The 15,185-nt window shown below is 35.4% G+C and overlaps 1 protein-coding gene across 1 annotated transcript; it reads right to left on the bottom strand.

Annotated features, from left to right (window-relative positions):
* Positions 1-9,918: 9,918 nt before the first annotated feature.
* On the bottom strand, positions 9,919-13,293 carry LOC114280389 (uncharacterized protein At2g34160). The gene is made up of 5 exons (XM_028222747.2): positions 12,976-13,293; positions 12,832-12,880; positions 10,901-10,963; positions 10,727-10,791; positions 9,919-10,279 (listed from the first exon to the last, which is right to left on the bottom strand). The coding sequence occupies exons 1-5, from the start codon at positions 13,090-13,092 to the stop codon at positions 10,160-10,162; spliced, it is 414 nt and encodes a 137-aa protein (XP_028078548.2). The 5' UTR covers positions 13,093-13,293; the 3' UTR covers positions 9,919-10,159.
* Positions 13,294-15,185: the final 1,892 nt, after the last annotated feature.

The following is a 15,185-nucleotide window of genomic DNA, read 5'->3' as shown; positions in this document are numbered from 1 at the left end:
GTGTTTTCCGCTCGAGCGGAAATGTCGTATAACAGAGAGCAGCTGGGCGTTTTTGAATCACTTTTTACACTTCCTCTCTCTCTCTTACTTTCCAAAAAGATATTTTGAGAGCTTCTCTCTCTAGAAACTCCCTTCTCTCTAGGGTTTGATCTAGTTAGAGTGTTTTCCTTCCCTTCGGCCTTTGTAAAAGTTGTGTTGATCGTCGAGGGCGTCGTTTTGATCCGGAAAGTTTGGAATTTGGAGCACTTTGGTTTTGGTCTCTTCTCCATTCGAGCTCTAACTTCGAGGTAGGGATACCCTACTCCTCTTTATGAGCTTTGTCTTTAAATTTTAGCATTTTGATATGTTGGGGGTTGTTGGGTAATCTTGAGAGAGTTTGGGCCTTTGTGTAATTTTATAAAAGTTGGGGTTTTTGATCATATAAAACCTATATGCATGTTTGGCATGAAGAAATAGAATTAATGTTGAAACATTGATGAAAATGGAACCCTAGGGGTTGAAATGTTAATTATGGAAAATGCCCTAATGACATTGATTAATTAATTTGTATAATTAATTGTTGGAAATGAGGAATTGAATTGAGAATGTTGAAATTGGAAAGGTAAGGGATTAGAGGCTGTAGTTGGACCATTCATCGCTCACCTAATTGAAATGTTGGTTTAATATCCATTTTGTGCATTTACTTTCTGTTTAGAAATAATTGCTTTGGGCTATCGGTGGAGGATAGTCTTGATTGTTGTAGACAATGCATGATGATTAGGCAAACTAAAACTAATCAATTGAATGTGTCATAGAATATGACGGTGGATAGAATACATTAACTTTATGTATTGATTGATTGTGTATAGAACCTATGTGTTTATATGCATTATGTGTAGAGGAGAAGATGGGGGATGTACTCCGCGGTTTAGGGGAAGATGGAGGGATGGACCTCTAAACCGGATAGTGTTGGGAGGAGATGGGGGATGAACTCCGTAGATACAGCTCATATGCTTGTCTAGAGAAGTGAAGATACAGCTCATACGCTTATCTTTGAGAAGTGTAGATACAGCTCATATGCTTGTCTAGTGAAGTGTAGATACAGCTCATATGCTTATCTGTGGATGTGTGATATAGTTCTTATACTTATCTGTCGATGTGTTGATATAGCTCATATGCTTATCTACTGTGTAATGGGAAATGAAAAGTAACATGAACTTGTATGGCATGAAACTACAATGTGATAATAATGGAAGTATCAGTGTTGGCCATCTATCAATTGCTAATCTTTTAGTCACTGTTCATAGTTGGTTTAGTGTATTTCTACTGGGCTGTGGCTCACCCTATATGGGAACATCATTTTCAGGTACAGGTAGCATGCCACCTCTAAGGACATAGCTTGGGAGGCTAGAGGCGGACAGACTTTTTGATGTCTATTTTCTTTTGATGTATTACATGTAGATTCAAGCCAAGGGCTTAATGTGTAATTGAGCTAGTGCTCTCTTTTGTAACTAAGTGTTAACTTGGAAAGCTGTAAGCCCGTAGGGCATTTGCTTTTGTTGTTAACATGTAATACCTGTTGTAATGAAATACTTGATGCATAGAAAATATTGGTCTTTTGTATATCAATGCATGTCTATATTATTGGGTTTAATGTTATTATTTGAGGCCATTACAAGCGTTGCTGTCCAACCAAGGTAATAACCTCGGTTACAAGCCAGGTTGACTTGTTGTTTGTATTGGTTACGGATGGCAGCCTGCCCCTCTTCAAAAGCTTTTTCGTCTGCCGCCTTGACTTCGACCTCCTTTGAGTCAAGGGCCTCCTGAAGCTTAGCCTCTATGTCAGCTGCCTTGGCCTTGGCAACCACAAGATCAGCTCTGGCGACCTCGGCTTCATCATCAGCCAATTTGGCCTTTTCCTCAGCCAAATTTTGAGCAGCTTTGGCAGCCTTAGCCTGATCCAACATATAGCAATTCCGGGTTTTTACCCCTTGTTGTACAGTGATCCGGACTTGGTTCCGTGGATGTTAGCAGTTGTTTATATCTTGTTTACATCCTTTCGTACTTTGTATTTGAGTTATAGGATGTGTTGGGCGTGTTCTGAACAGATAGGTTGAGTTTTGGTCTTAAGTGTAGTTGCCCAGGTTTTTGGTGTTACGCTCGAGCGGATCATTCTGCGCTCGAGTGGAGTTTAGTTTTTGGTTGTCTGCTCGAGCGGAGTTTACATACTCCTAGTATTTTGTGCCTCTGCAAAACTTCTGCAGGTGTGTTTTTCACGCTCAAGCGGGTTTCTTTACGCTCGAGCGGGTATATTGGTGCTCGAGCGGGTAGTGCTTTGTCTGTGAAAGTTCTGGGAGATGAAAATCTACGCTCGAGCGGACTGGTTCTTCGCGCTTGAGTGGGTGTGTTTTGATTTTGTTTCTTCGCGCTCGAGCGGGCATTCTTGCGCTCAAGCGGGTCCAGATTGTTGTGCTTGACGCTCGAGCGTTCTATTCTCCGCTCGAGCGGGTCATACGTATATGAGTCATCCGGTGGGTAATTTTAAATCACTTTTTACATTTCCTTTCTCTCTCTTAGTTTCCCAAAATCGTTTTTGAGAGCCTCTCTCTCTAGGATCTCCCTTCTCTCTAGGATTTGATCTAGTTAGAGTGTCCCCCTACCCTTCGGCCTTTGTAAAAAGTTTGTGTGGATCGTCGAGGGCTTCGTTTTGATCCGTGGATCTTGGAGTTTGGAGCATTTTGATTTTCTTCAACTTCCCCGTTTGAGCTCTAACTTCGAGGTAGGGATATCCTACTCCTATTTATGAGCTTTGTCTTTGAATTTTAACATTTTGATACGTTGGAGGTTGTTGGGAAATTTTGAGGAAGTTTGGGCCTTTATGTAATTTTACAAAAGAAGGGGTTTTACTTATATAAACCAATATGCATGTTTAGCATGAAGAATTGAGGTGAATGGTGGGTTATTGATAGAAATGGAACCTTAGGGTTGTTTTGTTAATTATGAGAAATACCCTAATTACATTGATAAATTAATTTATAAAAAATTAATTTTGAGAAATAAGAAATTGAATTGAGAATGTATGGGATTAAAGGGTGTAGTTGGATCATGTATCACTCACCTAGTTGAAATATTGGTATTTTATCCATTTGGTGCATTTATTTTCTATTTAGAAATAACTGCTTTGGGCTATCGGTGGAGGATAGTCTTGATTGTTGTAGACAACGCATGATGATTAGGCAAACTAAAACTAATCGATTGAGTATGCTATCAAATATAGCGGTTGGAATAATACATTAAATTTGTGTATTGATTGATTATGTATATGATCTACGTTTATATACATTATATGTGGGAGGAGATAAGGGGATATACTCTACGGTTTAGGGGAAGATAAGGGATGAACCTCTAAACTAGATTTTGTTTGACATTGATACAGCACTACAATGTGTATCAAGTGTGGATTGTGGAAGTATTTGAATTGATTTGATATAGCACTAAAATGTATATCGTTATCAATTGTGAAGTATAGAAGTATTTCTATGTTATATCAATACAGCACCAAAATGTGTATTTTTCGTGAAGTATGGAAGTGGTTTATGTGTCATTGATACAGCACCAAAATGTGTATCCATCATGAATTTCAAAAGTGTTTTAATGATGAATTACAATCTCATTAAGTTATTTGGCTAGGTTTTGAGCCTTGTTTCAAACTCAAGGTTGAAAGAGAAGTGGGAAATGAAATGTAACATGGACTTGAATGTCATGAAACTGTAATGTGTTATAAGTGGAAATATAAGTGTGGACCATCTACCAAATGCTGTTATTTTAGTCATCGTTTATAATTGGTTTAGTATATTTCTACTGGGCTGTGGCTCACCCTATATGGGATACCATTTTCAGGTACAGGTAGCATGCCATCTCCAAGGACATAGCTTGGGAGGCTAGAGGCAGACAGACTTTTTGGTTGTTATGTTTTCCTTTGATGTATTACACGTAAATCCAAGCCAAGGGCTTAATATGTATATGAGTTAGTACTCATTTCTTGTAACCAAGTGTTGGCTTGGAAAGTTGTAAGCCCATAGGGTGTTTACTTTTGTTGTCAACATGTAATACTTTTGTAAGAACTACTCTGATAAATAGAAAGATGTTTATTTCTCTTATATTGTTGCGTGTCAAGAATGATGGGTTTTATGTATTATTTTGAGGGCGTTACACAACAGAGCTCGATTGTTGGCCTCGGCGTGATTGAGTGAGGATAGGATTTTGGTAGCTTCCTTGGTCTTCTTTGCCAACTCCTTCCGTGTCATCTCAGCTTTGACTGCGTGTGAATGAGCATGCTGGATAGCCTGCAAGAAGCAAAACAGATTAGTGAAATTTGATTAAGTATGGAAATACTATAAAAGAGTAAATGAAGAGGATTACCAAAACTGAGTGCTACATCATCAAGCCGAAGTTCTCGTACTCGTGAAGATCGGCCATATAATTCATGTCCTCTAAAAGGAGAATAGTCGTTGACAAGGCGGCGCCGACCTCCACATCCTTGATTGCACTGTCACCGGCCATCAACGGTCTGTCCCCCACCATGACCTCGGGCGCCTAAGTTATGTTTCGGGGAAAGCTGCTGCCTTCGAGATGGTTGGACCTCGGTTTCTTGGCTGGTGGGACATCGGGCGATGGGTCCTTAACTGGCCTTTTGTTGGCAGAAGGAGTACTCTTTTTAGCCTCGGCTAGTTTGGAGATTGGTATAGTGTCCTCAAAATCAATCTAAGTCACTGTGACCTTAGCCTTGGCCTTGTTCACTCTTTTCGGCTTTGGCTATGGTTGGGATGGAGAAGACGAGGATTGCACCGTCACAACCCTGAGGATATTGGCAAGGAGATCCTCTACGATGGCTAGTTTACGACCCATCTCTTCGGCGGTGGCGGCAACAGTGACTTTGGTACCAAAGCGGATTGCTGGAAGTGCAGTAGGTGGGTTTGTTAGATCGTAAGCCGACGCCTCAGTGTTTTGGCGTTTACGGCTACGAGTTTTGCCTGCAGGAGTGAAGAGTGGAGCTCGGTGTCGGCGTTGGCGCTGGGCTGGAGGAATAAGTTGGGGAGTAGATGTTGATGGTTGCTCTGCTGGATCAGAAGTTGAGGCTTGATCAGGCCTTGGTGATGAAGCAGTAGGGAGAGATGTCGTAGAAGGTAGAGATTTGCTCTTTTGGGGGACGTCGGGCAGGGTTGACTTGTATGTTGGAATGCAGTTCAGTAGAAGAGGCGCCTTGCACTTCTGCACAGGGAGATCTAACAACCAGTTTAGATCTCGGTTGAGAACGAATGATTGTCGAAATCCCTTTGCCGGCTGGGGAAGAGTTGCAAAAAAGAGTAAGAAGGCAAAAGTATTTAGACAAAGATATATCAAGTTGGTATGTCCTAACAGAAATGTGATTAGAGGAATGACTCAGTCCTTACCATTACCCTCTTTAAAAACTGTTCGATTCAGAGGATAGAGAAGGAGATCATTATCAGGTGTAAACTCCCAGTTGCTCGAGACGATGAAGTAATCATCTCCAACACCCTTGTTGGAGTCTGTGAGGTCGGCTATTAGTTTGAAAGCGGTAGATCTGGGTTTAAGATAGTATATGTAGCCTTTTTCATAATTAAGGCCACACATGGTATAGCAGAATTGGATATCGGTTAGAGTGATCCTAACTTTTTCCTGGTGTGCAAGTTCGATAATACCATTTATGACCCTATATGAGTTTATGGCAAGTTGCATGGGGTTAAGTTTGTAATAATGGAGGATTTCACAACAGAGAGTGTCTAGAGGAAGCCAAAGTCCACATTCAATGAATGCAACGATGGGGAAGAGCATGAAGTTGTCATAGGGCATGATTGAGTCCTCCTCCCCAGCTAACCTCAAATGGACGTCAGCTGGGATGAAAAACTCTCTCCTAAAGTGTTCAAGTTTTTCTAGGATATCTACCCTCCACCTAAACATTCCCATTATCTCGGCTTACAGTGTTTTGGGATGAATGTCAGAGAAAAGAAAATGGTAGGGATTGATAACCTCGGCTAAAACAAAAACTGGAACTGGGGCAAAGGTTTTTGAAGATCTAGGAGAATTTGGTTTGATTTTCCTAAAAGAATGTGATTTCTAGCAAATCCCAAACCTAAGTCTATATACGGAAACAAGAATCAGGGGCAAGAATCTAGAAACAAGTCAAAGAGAAACAGGAAAAAAAAACATGATTCAGAGTCAAGAAAGCAACTTTTTCAAGAACATTGAGTAAGTGTGTGCAAATGGGCAAAAGTCAAGAGCAGTGACAAACTACTAAAGCATCAAGTATATGAAAAAACACAAGCAAACATTCAAGACGCCAGAAATAACTCATAAGACGAAAAAAAAGAAAACAGACTCAATGGCAACATATAAGGCATTTGAATAGATACGAATTGAAAACCATATGGCTAAGAACAGTACAAATTATTCGAAAGTATGAATAGAGGTACGAAATCGAGGACTTACTGATTGGAGCCGAAGAAAAGGATGCCAGAATGAAGATCGCCGGAGTCAGATAGCAGCGATAATCAGAGCCAAATGATGAAATGCTCGCCGAAAGAGATTATCAGAACAGTTGCATGAGCTTCAAAACATGAAAATGGCGATTTGGGAAATTTTTAGAGAGAAAGATCCTGAGCAGAGAGATTGCAAGAATACGAAGTGAGAAGATGAAGAGAGAGAAAGAGTGTTTTGTTATAGAATTGAAAAGGTGGCAAAAGGAAATGAATACGCCTTGGATGACGTGTTTTCCAAGCAGCGTATGCAGAAGTGACTCGTCCTGATAGCGCGTGTAAGGTACGAACCAAAAAGAGAAGGACGCGTGGCAGAAATAGTTAAGAAAAACCGTGCGTGACAGCTCATGCGCAGATAACTCTTGGAGTTCTTGATTTAATGAAGCGAGAACCTCGGCTAGAGGAATGATCTCGGTTTAGGAACTCAAAGAACTTGGTTCTTGGTTATTGATCACTGGAAAAAATGGACAGTTGGGTCCTGAGTACTTCAAACCGACAAGTCATGATCTCGGTTGAAAGAAAGAAAGAATTTTTAGCTAAACGTTGAACAAGCAATATAGGTTCCATTACCTCAGGTTACCGACATAATAGAACCTAAAGGGCAGTTGTGGGGGAATATTTTGTGAATGACAGCACGTGGCCGAGGTGACGCTAATGTATCAGTCGGAGTGCCACGTGGCTTGGTCATGTGCCGAGATGATCTCGGCTAGGCCGAGGTTATCTGCGGAGATCTCGAAATCCAAGATGAGTGGATAAGGGACAAGAGTCCTAGAACAAGAGAGGATCTCAGTCTAGATAAAGATAAAACTTTTAGGGAGTTTATCCCTATCTAACTAAGGGTCTAGGATAGGCATTGAGCCTGAGTCCATTGAAGCTAGGTTTTTATAGGAATCAGGTTGGTGTTGGCTATAAAAGTAAGGCACCCTCGTGGGTCTAAGATATGCTTTTTTATGCTTTGTCTAGTGAGTTAAACATTATTGGCTATCTTTGAGAGATAATTACTAACTTGATTGTCGGAGTGCCCCCGGATGGACGAACCACCGCCGAATTCTTATATTTCTGTGATAGGTTGTTCGGGTTTAATCTATTCTGCCGGTGCTCTCCTGTTGAGTTTCCTTGTTTGGTTGTGTGGTCAGAAATCAATACCCACAATATACAAATCAAGCCGAATTTTTGAGTATTAAAATCTGTCATGAAAGATTAGTCTAACTTGAATTCAAACTCAAGCCAAGTTCAAGTTGAATTTAAATAATTGAGTTCAAACTCAACTTGTCAAATTTTTTATGAACTTGAATTTGCTCGATTATATAAATAAACCGAGTTCAAGCTTAAATAAAAATTTAAATTAATTAACTTATTAAGATAAAAAAAGAATTATACTAAGCAAAATATATAAAAAATACTTATATTAATAATAAATTTCATCAATCAAATATGTAAATTTATATAAACAACAAACACAAATAATAAAAATAATAAAAAATTATTGAAAATTATTTGATATATTATTAAAAGTCAATATTAATTTATTTTCTTTATACTCACCGAGCCTTATCGAGCTGAGATTGGAACTACTTGAATTTGACTCGATTTATAAATGAGCCTAAAAATCAAGCTCAAACTCGTACATTTAATAAACGAGCAGAGCTAAAATGAGTTTTAAACAAGTCAAGCTTAAACCATTCATAAAAAGCTTACGCCTCATTTGAGAACATGCTTTTTTAGTAACTTTTTAATTTTTTAGCTAAAATATGATGTAAAAAAAATTAGTATATTTGGGATGACTTTTTGATTTTTTACAAAAAGATGTGCAAAAAATAGAGAGAAAAGTGAATCTTTGGTTGCGTTTGGTAGAGTTTTAGAATTATGATTTAAGAATAGAGTTGTATTTTGAGTTGGGTTCAGCTTGTGTCAAGTCCGAGATCAGACTGGACGGTACTGTTGGGCTTGTGGAGGCCCACCATGAGTCCCATTTTGATAATCCGAACCGTGCAATGTGTAGAATTCATCAAGCACTATATGCCTGTAAAAAATCACATTGATCTGATATCGATAGCTATGTGATCAAATCAGTTTGTATAAAAAATTTGATGGTGAACAAATTAACGGTTGACAAAAAATTATTTTGATCACATAACTATCGATATTCGATCAATATGATTTCTTACAGGCATATAGTATTTGACGAGTTCTACACATTAAATGGTTCAAATTATCAAAATAGGATCCGTGGTTGGCCCCCACGAGCCCAACAGTACTGTCCAATCCAATCTCGGACTGGACACAAGCTGCTCCCTTTTGAGTTTATGAGTTTTAGAATTATGATTTGAGTGTAGAAAATTTATTTGATTGTGAGTTTTAAAAAGAGTTTGAATTGAGTGATGTGACATATAATATTGAAAAGTGGGTGTGGAATTAATTTTCTAAAACTGTAACCAAACAACACACTCAAACTAAGGGGTAGAATTAAATTTTAAAAGCTCTACCAAACAGAGCCTTTGACTTTTTGGTATAAATTATTAATTTTTTAATTTTTTTAATAACTTTTTAACTTTTAAATTAAAAAAATTATATTGCCAAATGAGGCCATAGTTTGTTCATTATCACCGCGATACTGTCAATTTCTCAAAAATTCTATCCATTTCTTAATCAACTGGCAGCCGTCTTGATCATATATGAATCAAGATTTTCATATGATTCATACAATTGTAATAAATTGAAATAAACAGACTTAGGCCCCTTTGTGTTTGGGTTATAGGAAAGGAATTGGGAATAATAGTGAGATGGACTTATTATATAAAATGTTTGTTTTGAAAGATGGGATGAAGACTCCAAATTCCTTAATATTAGGATAAGTCTTGACAGGAAGATTAATATGGTATTAAAAAAATAATTTCAAGGACTAGAAAATTTTTATTTTTTTATTTTTACATGTTGAGAATTTTTTTTGAACATTAATTTTTAATTTTTTTTTGTATTTTTTATTAAGTAAAAATCATTATTTTATTTGTTTTATTTTTTTGGAATTTTTTTTTTTTTTTTAGATTTTACTTGTTGAATATTTTTTTTGAACATTAATTTTTAATGTTTTTGTATTTTTTAATTTTATATAAAAATAATTTAACAATTCTTACACTAACAATTAATATTATCAAAACAAACATAATTTTACTTACTACCCTCACAGTGATGTGGATCAATAATGTGTCTGTATTGTTTTTTTTTTTTTTTTCTTACTTGGTCCAATCACAAGTGAATGTGGATTGTGGGGATGATATTTTGTGAAAGTCTTAATCATTACTGATTTACTTAATCTCTTCACTATCAATCCCTCCTATCCTACCTATGAAAACAAACGGGGCCCTATCGAAGAGGTGATTCCTTGACCAAATTCAAAGAAATAGATACTAAACAAAATGAAACTTAGAACTGAGAATGTATCTCTACATAAGCAAATAAAAATAAAAAAAATTAAAGCTGCAAGCTACTAAAACTGTCTTAATGCCACTCGAAGGACAACAAATTTAGATAAAACACTACTACAGAAACTGACAACCACGAGCATGCGTGCGCAAACACAATTATCACTATTGCAACATTGAATGCAACAAACGTTTCTTCTTTCAGTTTTGGACCTCCAATTCTGCACTCTCCCTCTCCCTCTCCCTCTCCCTCTCCCTCTCTTCTGCTTGAGCAGCCATCAGCTCATCAAATTTTGCTGTCTTCCCCAGTAAGATCTCAATCTGAAATAGAAACATTAACAATGTAAAAAGCTTATCTCAACATGGGTTGCAAGGTACGACCCAATATTCTTAGGTTGTGTTTGGGTTAGGATTTGAGGGACTTGCAAAGGGAAATGAAATAAAAGCTAAATTTTTGTCACATTTTCCTTAATTTTTCTTTTCCCTCCTCAAATCCTAATTCCAAACACACACCTTAAAAGTAAAGAAAAAAAAGAGTTAAAAAGAAGATAGCTAAATCTACAACCTTTATGTCTGTTCACGTGGATTTAATAATCTCCTATAATGACTTTACAAGACATTCAGGATCATAAGAACTGACCACAAATAACAAATTAAACATGCAGGCACAGCTAGAGCCTAACTGTTAGAAAGCTAGCCTACATTCATTTCAATTCTACTATAGCCAAGAATTTAGTAAAAATCTTCTTTTCACATTGTCCCACTTACCTTGGCTTTTTGGACTGGTCTTCCCCTAGATTCATCCTTCATGTCCACCGTTGATGTCATAATTTCTGCATGTTTTGATTTCGGAAAATCAAATTCAGCATTCCAATAATTCAACTACTAAATTGAGTGGTGAGTAAGGTTAGGACAGCTAAACCAGTAGTAGCAAAAACTCACTCTTCTCGACAGCAAACCCATTATTTTTCAAAATCTCTGCAACTGTGACAACTGTGGCAATTGCTGCAGTAGTAAATCAAATGATAATATCAATACCACTGTTCTTTACATTGGTCAATAAAGACAACAGTCCATAGGCAGAGAAAGCAACACAAACAATAACAACAACAACAAATGAAGATGACAAATAACAATTAATGATGACAACTAATGAGAGGCCAACATCAAATCTAAATATATTTAATAACCCTAGGTATCAACTGTCTCTTTGAGAAACCATTTGTCCAACAATATTCCAATTTTATGCTCGAGATTGTTTACATAACTACATGAACTAGAATCATCACCATATATTACATTAGAGTATCAGTGCCCATATCAACAGTGATATAAATAACCACTTGGTGGCCCTTTCCATTTTAGGGTGTCCTACTTTAGTTGCCAGAACCACACCTGGTTCGATGGCTTAATGCATCACAACACAACCTTTCCTGGTTGAGGGTTGAGGTTTTAGGTTTGGTTGGTAATACCAGTCTATACAGTTTCATGACATAAATATAGGGAAAGTATTTGGTGCATATTAAAACAAGATATATCTATACACATTTATATGTGAACAAGAATATATGAATGCACACGCTTTTTACAAGTATCAGTACAAGGTTTATAAAAATTACAAAAAAGAAAAGGGAAAAAACGTTAAACATGTTATCTTTCTAATAGTCAAACAAGCTTGGAAGTCAACAAGCATTACACAAACTAAGGGGTTGTTTGGGATGTCCTAAATAAGTGCACTTTTTGTCTTTTTGGACTAAAAAATTGAGGAAAAAAATATGGATATTTAGGTTAACTTTTTGACTTTTTATGAAAAAATGTGTATTAAAAAATTGTATAAATTAGTGTGCTGGAGAAAATTAGGATTGAGAGTTGTGCAGCCGTAATTGTTGACTTTTGGTGAATAGTGTTAACTTTTTAACTTTTTGAGTAACTTTTTGACTTTTTATGGACTTGCCAAACTTGGCCTAAGACGTATAAATATCCTTGTCCCTTAATTAATATGTACCAGCATCTAAGCATGAGAGAGAGAGAGAGAGAGAGATTTCATCAATTTGTCCTGACTAAGATTGAAGTTCCCTAATACATTGTTGTTGGAAGCGTATGAATCACAAATCAATTCAAGCGATTCAATATGAGTTTTTCTCCGCGCGAACTATGCATAACATTTTGTGTCCTTAATCTCATCATCTGTTAGGTGGGCCAACCAACCGACCGAATGGGGCCAGGCGTCCATGTCACAGAACCTTCTCTAGCCAAGAATCCCATTATTGATTGAATCGGGGCAGATCCAATTCATCAGCAAATGAAAAATCTACCGTTTTAACACTCCGAAAAAAAAAAAAAAAAAAAAAAACCTAGAAAAGAGGAAGAGTCACAAAGACAAGAGCTAAGTAAGCAAGCAAGAAGGAGAGGCTAGAAAAGGCAAGGCAAGGGGCTCTCCATCTCACCCCAATCAAGTCCAGTACTAGAAGAAAGTTATGGTCTTAACTAAAAACATTATTATGACCAGCAAAGTCATTAAAAGAACTACACAATCTCTGTGTTATCAAAGGTGCACTGAGGCTCACACCTAGACGCAAGGTGCACTCGAGCCATGCAACGCCCATGGCGCAAAGATGTGCCTGGCACCATTTCCATTGTGCCCAATTTGTTAAAGATATGATACCAACCCGTTGATGTTTTTGTTTTCTCCAATTTTATTTTATTTTATTTTTGGGTGTTAACATAGGCTACAAAAATAACCACAAAATAAAAATAAAAATCTCCATACATGGAAGAAGCTGACAAAAATTTAAATAAATAAAAAAAAGGGTGCCTTTGAAGAGAGAAAATTTAAGCAATAGATATATATAAGCAGTTAAAGAACACAATACCCATTCCAAGAGCTGAGAGCTCCACCTCATTGAATTGCTGCATATATCTCTGCAGAGACATCAAATAAACAATTCAAAAAAATAAAAATGAAAATCAACAAAACAGAACACAATCACAAATTTGGGGACTAGGGTTTTGTTTACCTTGGCGAGATTGACATAGAAGAAGAGAGGCTTCTTGGTATTGGAGACTTGAATACGATTCTTCGCCTTTGCTTCGGTGATGGTGATGTTGTGCACTCCCTCTGCAATCTCCTCCATTTTATTGATCAAATCTATAAAACCTAAATACACTAATCCAAATCTCTCAACCTAAATACAATCTCAATCTGCGAGCTTTCAATGTCTGCAAGTTAAGAATTTTTTTCGCCTTTTTGTGGGCTAGGGTTTGTATACTGCTCTAGGAATTGGAATTGGAATTGTTTGGGAACACGTGTTAACTTGTCATGCTTGTCGGGTTATGTCAAGAGCCGTGATCCATACACCCACTGGGGGTCGCGCCCCCAGTGACGTGGCGCGCCCCCCAGTGGCTGAAAACTTAAATAAAAAAAAAAAAAAAAAAAAAAAAAAAAAAAAAAAAGTTTTTTTTTTTGAACCAATCCGAGCCGACACCTCATTGGGGGTCGACCCCCAGTGGGGGTATGAAGCTTTTCTGTTATGTCAAATACCGGGACAGCTTTGTGTCCTAGTATTTAGTATTCTCTCGGTCCCATAATATTGATCCTTTATTTTATTTTTTATTATCTTAAAATATTAGTTTTTCTTCAAAAATCAAGTACAAAAATAATAAATTTCTTATTTTACCCTTCTTTTAAATTCATAAATAATATAAAAGTACAATTATGACATTGATATTTTCAAAAAAATGTACTATCAAAGGGTAATTTTGAAAAATCAACTTTTTTATAGTACAATAATTATATTACCAAAAAAAAGTTGAATTCCCCAAAAGGGACCATTATTTTGGGACGGAGGGAGTATTTATTATTAAGGTAAATTACAAATACACTTCTTGAGATTTGATTAAAATATGAATCGTCTCTTATGGTTTTGAAAATTATATTCCACCCTTGAGATTCTTAATTTCATAATAAATGATTCATTTTATTAATAAATCATCAAATCAATTAACAGTTTTTAATGATGTTAAAAATAGGTTTTAATTAATAATTCAGGTAAATTTATTATTGTACAGGAGAGCAATTATGAATTTCATTTTTTTTAGTTAATTCTATTAAAAAATTCTAATAAAAGGGGTATTTGTAATTTTTTAAACCATAGGAGACAATCTGTATTTTAAGCAAATCTCAAGAGGTGTATTTGTAATTTACCTTTATTATTGTTATTATTATTACTCTTTCTGTTTTAAAGAATTTTTTTATTATTATTTCAAAATATTAGTCATTTTTTTAAAATTAAGGACTAAAATAATATAATTTTTTTAATTTTTCATTTTTTAAAATTGATTAACAATACAAAAAGGACAATTATGACAATTGAAATTTCTAAAAAATGTACTATCAAAGAGTAGTTTTGAAAAATTAATATTTTTAAAATGTAATAATTATACTATAAAAAAAAAGTTAAATTCTCCAAAAAGGACTATTATTTGAGGACGGATGGAGTATTATTATTATTTTTCACGGTATAAGTGTTACTCCCTCTGTCTCAAAATAATAATAATTTTTGAGAAATCTAACTTTTTTTGATATTACAATTATTACATTTTAAAAATATTAATTTTTTAAAATTACCCTTTGATAGTACATTTTTTTTTAGAATATCAATTATCATAATTATACTTTTTATGTTATTAATGAATTTAAAAGAAGTGCAAAATAGTAAATTTATATTATTTTATTCTTTGATTTTTGAAAAAAGACTAATATTTTGAAACAATAAAAAATAAAATAAGGAACAAATATTTTAGAGCGAATGAAGTAATTTAAAGTTAAAAGTGTTAATTTCACTTTATTCCTTTAACTTTTATTTTTTAGGTAAATTATAAATATAATTATGAAATTTTTTTAAATTTCGAATTACTTTCTATCAAGTCATTTAGCAGGTATTAATAATGTTAAAATTATATTTTCATTAATAATTAAGATAATTTTTTAGAACCTCCCAATAGAATAGAATATTTGATGCTTTTCTTCTTCCTTTTTTTTTTCTATTAATTTTGTTAAATAAAAATTTTTGACAAGAAAATGTTTATGATTTTTAAAACTACAAAAAAAATTTATATTTTAAACAAGCTTGAAGAGATGCATTTGTTAGTTATCTTTTTCTTCCATTTCATTTTAAATTATCAATTTAATCTTGTAAGCCTCGTTTTCGGAATTAGATTTTTTAAT

This window comes from Camellia sinensis, chromosome 15, assembly GCF_055761805.1.
Source record: "Camellia sinensis isolate YWXY chromosome 15, ASM5576180v1, whole genome shotgun sequence".
Taxonomy (NCBI): domain Eukaryota; kingdom Viridiplantae; phylum Streptophyta; class Magnoliopsida; order Ericales; family Theaceae; genus Camellia; species Camellia sinensis.
Note: the sequence above shows the minus strand (reverse complement) of the source record. Positions and strands in the feature narration are given on the sequence as shown.